The sequence below is a fragment of the Prionailurus bengalensis genome, chromosome A2 (assembly GCF_016509475.1).
Source record: "Prionailurus bengalensis isolate Pbe53 chromosome A2, Fcat_Pben_1.1_paternal_pri, whole genome shotgun sequence".
In the NCBI taxonomy this organism is placed as follows: Eukaryota; Metazoa; Chordata; class Mammalia; order Carnivora; family Felidae; genus Prionailurus; species Prionailurus bengalensis.
The window spans coordinates 116634081-116640080 of NC_057348.1; the positions used below are offsets into that span (position 1 = coordinate 116634081).

Consider the following 6000-nt stretch of genomic DNA (forward strand, 5'->3'; position numbering starts at 1 on the left):
ACAACCTAAGCTTTAATATCTAAGTTTTAAAAGTTATATTTAAATTAGATGAGTCAATTTCTCAATATCTGACCTCCATATATTACATTGTCCTAGGAAGATGAGCCAGTAGAAAATGTTAATCAATCATTTGGGTTGGTATCCATCTAAAGCCAGTAAGTTGTAGGAATCCATTTAAAATAGAAGGCAAATGCAAAAATAAGTCCTGTTTCTCCTTTATTTTAGGGTCTCACATTTCCCCCCTTAGCTTTAATATTGACAGCATTGTATAGAAGGAACTAGGAACATAAATATTGAAGTTTTAGGATTGAGTAATGTGAAAGCTTAAATAATACATGTCTCCATAACAAAGAAAATAATAATAAATGATTAGTACTGCAATCTGTGACCACATAAAATTAAATGTTTACTTGTTTTTGAGAAAGATGTTTCCTAAGGATGAACCAGCATCTTGCTTTGGAGTCACTGTGGAGTTTTGAGTATTACATTCTACTTGGGGGAGCTGAATTTAGCCAGTAATTATTGGAAGGAATGATTAAAGGAAGCTCAGAACAAACATTTTCTCATTTTTAGTTGGCAGAGAACTAGTAGTAACAATAACAAAAAAGTTAAAGAATCTAAAAGCAGTGGAATGAATTCAGAAACAAAATGAGAACCAATGATGAAATCTTAAGCAATTCTCAAGGCACTTCTCTAATTGATGTTTGTTTGCTTAATGAGCTAGAGAACTTGCTAGAGATAAGGAGATGCCAACTGAATGGAAAAAGGAGATAGACCTCTGTCATGATTCTAAGTAGCAGTATCAGCCATTCTTAAATTTTCAGTGGAAGAAATACAAAAGAATACCATCTGTTTATTAATATTTTTAAAGAAGATCAAGTCAGAGTATATATAATAGTGACTACTATGCTTATTCTAAAATACACCAGTGAAGAAAGTAACTGAAGTATAAAGAGTAACTCGCTTTTGGTCAGTGGGGAAGTTACAACCATAGTCCTGGTTTTCTTACTGTTTTCAGTGCTTTCTGCTAGCCCACTGGTTCTCCAAGTAAGCTGAAAAACTTCTAAAAATGCAGATTTCCTAGACTCACATCAGAGCCCAGGACTCTCTATTTTTATTTATTTATTTATTTTTATTTAAAAAAAATTTTTTTTTCAACGTTTATTTATTTTTGGGACAGAGAGAGACAGAGCATGAATGGGGGAGGAGCAGAGAGAGAGGGAGACACAGAATCGGAAACAGGCTCCAGGCTCTGAGCCATCAGCCCAGAGCCTGACGTGGGGCTCGAACTCACGGACCGCGAGATCGTGACCTGGCTGAAGTCGGACGCTTAACCTACTGCGCCACCCAGGCGCCCCAGGACTCTCTATTTTTAAAAAGCTGCTCAGGTAGTTCTGATGTGTTCTGTCTGCATACCAGTGCTGGGTAACACTGGAGCTAGGCTGCCTATTCTGAAAAGAAAAAGTACACTGATGTGAGGAAGTCATTTTGTGTTGCTGTTAAAATTGCGGAGTTCAGAATACACTATGATATTTTAAAAAGGCATCCCTTTAAGTACATCCAAGTTTAGAAAACTAAACTGCTGAGAGCTAACATATGCTAGGACTCATGTTCATCCTTATCATTATGAAGGGTAAACCCCAAAGGCCAGGAACTTTTGTTGTGTTTTGCTTTGAGATACCTTGAGGTTTGAATTGGGAGCCACAGACCCTGAACTTCCTCTGAAGAAGTAAGCCTCAGCATTGACAGAGTAGAGGTTCCAATGTTACCATGATGACACTTTTCAGAGCAGTTCAGAAGAAAAAGGGAACTTCTGTATGCTGCCCACCTGCTTTTTAAGAGGGGGTTAAAAAAGGGGGTTCTGAGAATGCATGATCATCCTGGCTTTCCCATTTGGGGACTATGATAGGAAAGAATTCATATGGAATAAAAGGGAAAGCAAATTTTAGTTATTAGGAGTCAGGAACATGGTTGTACCTACCTACTGTTTCAAGGAGTACCTTATTGTAGTTTGCAGGTAACTGAACATATATTGTATTTAATTTTATAGGCAGTTAATAAAAAGCAATATTTTCTCAGAGATGCTTCTCTCCTTTTTTTTTTAAGTTTATTTATTTTGAGAGAGAGAGAGAAAGAGAGAGAGAGCAGGGGAGGGGCAGAGAAAGAGAGAAAGAGAATCCCAAGCAGACTCTTCACTGTCATCGCAATTCAGAACTCAGACTCATTGACATTAAGACCTGAGCAAAAACTAAGAGTCGGATGCTTAACTAGCTGAGCCATCCAGGCACCCCTCAAAGATGCTTCTGTTAAGTTTCATGCTACTTAAAAGGGTTTGGGGCCAATTACTAACCAACCATAGGACCATTTAGGTAGAAGAGATAAAAATTTCAGTGAAAAGCCTTATATACATGCTGTTAGTGAATTCAGTCAGATATGACAGCCTTAAATTCCTACTCAGATTCCTTTTGACCAAATATAAAATTTTATGTTGCTGTTTTTGAGCTAGGGACAGTTGTCTATCCCCAGATCATGAACAATCTGCTAAGAGTTTCCTCTGACTCAAGGGAAGCCCGTCCGATTCTGATGACTCTTGGAGCTGAGTAGGAATTTAGGACCGACAAGCCATTTTGGGGAATCAGGGAACAGAAGAGCATGTGTAGCAAGGACTGACTTAGTAGAAGTGAGCTGAGTCCTCTTTCCGACAAATACGAAAATATTCCTTTTCATTTAGTGAAAATGTCAGTTTACAAAATATGTTAAATATGATCTTTAAGTTAAAAAAATGGAGAAGACACATATCATGGTGTTAACGGTGGTTATTCTGGATAAAGGAAGTACAGAGGTTTTCTTCCTTTTGTTTTAATTTCATAGCTTTTCCTTTTGTTAGAAAAATGGAAAACTTGTTTTCTTTGTGGATTTCCAGGATTTCTAAATTATTTATGAGGAATGTGTTAGTTTTATAATTAGGAAAAGAAAAGCTTCTTTTTTCATATAAAGAGCATGTTTACACACTGGACTGGATCCATGGAAGTCTGATCAAGATGGTGAAAGCCCAGATTCAAGAAAGAAGAGTTAAGTTTGCAGAGCAGCAGTATTTAGCCTGGCAAAGAGAACTCTTACAGAGCCAAAAAGATCTTCGAACTCTTGAAGGGCTGCTGTCATGGAGATGATAGGTAGATTATTCTTATTTTGCATGGAGAGAAGAACCAGGGTCAGCAGGTAGAAATTATGAGGAGGAAAAATGTCCTCAGTAGAAAGAAATTATCTGATAACCAATAGCATTCAAAATTGGGATGGACTGCCTGTGTGGTAGTGATGTCCCATTTTGGAAGTGTAAACTGAGGCTGGGTGGCTTTCTGAATGATTTCTTAAAGAAGGAATTCTTAAACGAGAGATTTGATCAAGTGAAATTATAAATAAAACCAAACCAAACTGAACAAAATAACCATACAGGCGCTTTTTTTTTTTTTTTAACCATCGAAGTGTTTTGAGATTTTTTCTTTTTCCTCAAAATGATTCAAATAAATACAATACAGAGAGCTGGCACTGAGATCTTAGAAAATTACTTGTTTGCACCTGTTGCTTCATATGTAAAATGGTGAAAATAATAGTACTTATCTCATAGGGTTGTTGTGAGGATTAAAAGAATCACTATATACAAAGCATTTGGTACAGTGTCCATAAACAGCAATCAATCAACATACGTTAGATGCAATTTAAATAATAATTTGTAATTAGTGTGTTACAGGAAATTTGGTGAAGCAAAGATTTAAATCAACCTTGAACAACGGATTCTGGGAGTGTTTTTGAACAGATGGTGTCAGGGGATGATAGGGAACCACTTATACTACTCCTGATAAAATAAAAAGTTTGATCAAATCAGATTAATTTTCAAATGAAGGAAGTGATCATTCTGGAATTTTAGAATGTTGTGAATAAAATTGATGTCTGCCTTGTAAAGATGCACAGCAACTTACTTTTGATCAGGTTCCTAACAGATGTGGACACTACAGTTTAGTTAATTGTCATGTTATGCCATCCCTAAGCTGTGATAAACAGAAGAGCCCTCTGAGTGTTTTTTTTTCTCACATATAAAAATAAACTAATATATTAAAGCCCTTTGTAATTATTTACGTTTTGTAACGTTTTGTAATTACGTTTTGTACGTTTTGTAATTATTTACGTTTTACCTGTCCTCGGAGGCAGTTGGGCGAGTAGCTGTTTGTAATGGAGTGTGCAATTCATTAGAGTAAAAGGTGTTTGACAATAGGTCAGCTCCTTCAAGCTCTCTGCAACAGTAGGGCCTGCCATGAATTACCTCCATGTTTCTTGAAAGGCACAGACTGGAAAGAAAAGAAGGGCACAGTTGGTTCCAATAGTCAACTGACTTGGTCACTATCACACTCTGACCCTCCCTCAGGGCAGGCAGGAAACATACTTTATACTGCTAAATTGTTCAACTCAACATTGCATAGAAATCAGGGGTTTCCTTTCTCACCAAGAAACCATCTGTGGGCCCTCATATATCACATCAGTAATAAATAGTAACTTAAATTCTATGGAAGTGAATTTCAAGGGAAATTGAAAGTGGAAGTGGAAGACGTTCTTAAGGACAATCTAAACACTACTGAACGACAGGTCCATATCCATACAAGGCCACTCCTCCATGGACATCGACTGAGGTTAAATTTTTGCCTCAAAGTTTACCATAACTATTCAAGAAAACTCAGCTGACCCCCCACCCCATCCCCATAATATTTCTTAAAAGCAGGCAGAATCACACAGCAGAATCAGCAGCTGTGCTTCTAAGGGTTTCAGGGATCCGGAATGAGAGAAGAGCTTTGCAGAGAGGTGCAGAAGCAGTGGTGCAGCAGGACCCCAAAGGGTTAGAATCCCGCTCCCTCCCTTGGACTTGGACGAGGAAGCCAAGGAGGCGCCCCGGCTGGCACCGCGGGCCTCCCAGGCCATTAGCGTCCTGCCTAGCGGTGACTCAGGGGTTCGGACGCACCTGGGACATCAGCCTGGGGGCGGCCCTGGATCACGTCTCCCCTTGCCCTCCCCAGAGCTGGTGGGCCTCTGCGGGGCGTGGAATCCCGCCGTTGTCCACACCTGCGGGCCCAGGGAGCTTGCTGGTTACGGGCAGGTGCGGGTGGGGAGAGAGAGGGACCGCGGGCAGGCCAGGGGTGGGGTTGAGGGTGCCTATGACGGCAACCGTGACCGTGGCACTAGGTAATGCATTCTTGCGGAGGGGCAGGAGGCTATTAGAGTTTTCGCAGGAAGCCAGCCTAGGAGCCTTGCGACTGGTAGTAATCCGAAACGGGACTGGAAGTGTAGAGAGAGGACAAGACGCCCAGTCTAGAGGTGAAAGGGGCTCTTCCGGGGCTCCAGGCCCTCGGCCCCGCCCCCACATCTCGCCCCGCCCCCAGGCGTCCTCTGGTGGAAGATCGAGTTCTACTTGGTCTGCTTGTTCTAGGGTTTTTCTCCGGCCCTAGCATTCCCAGTGTGGACTGCGCGGAGGACGGGCTCAGCGCCAGGATGGAGGGCAGGACACCCTGGTGAGGCGAGAGCATCCTGCCCATCTTCTCCTCCGCCTCCTATTGCTGGAATGGGGGGCTGCGGCCGCTTTGAAGGTGGCTTCGCTGGACTCTGCACGCGTGCTCCGGAGTTGTGCCCTGTGGGAGACTTGGCTCTTCCTTCCTCGGGTGGGTGCGGACATGGCAAACGGGCAGGTCTGGCTGCGGCTTACCTACCCAGTTCCCAAGGACCTAGCCCCACCTTGATGACCTCAGTTACCCGCAACCCCTGCCCTCCCACCTCCATCCCCTTTCCCCCAGAAGCTAATGTGAACACAGCCCCGCACCTACAGAGCCCTGGGTTTCTGTGATGACTGAGACACCTCCCCCACCCCCGAAGGACGGGGATGTATGTGGGAAGCTTACATTTTGAGAGAGGCTAGAACTGAGCCTGTAGGAACACAGAAGGATGCGGAGGTAGAGAGAT

At 42.1% G+C, this 6000-nt stretch overlaps 1 protein-coding gene across 1 annotated transcript in view; it reads right to left on the bottom strand.

Moving 5' to 3' along the window:
- CA2H7orf31 (chromosome A2 C7orf31 homolog) overlaps positions 1–5159 on the bottom strand; it is a 43540-nt gene extending 38381 nt beyond the window's left edge. The window contains exons 1-2 of the mRNA XM_043589112.1: positions 5009–5159; positions 4191–4343 (exon numbers count right to left, since the gene is read on the bottom strand). Of these exons, the coding sequence (XP_043445047.1) occupies positions 4191–4324 (134 nt within the window). The 5' untranslated portion in view covers positions 4325–4343; positions 5009–5159. The remainder of the gene's footprint in view (positions 1–4190; positions 4344–5008) is intronic.
- Between the last annotated feature and the right edge of the window lie 841 nt (positions 5160–6000).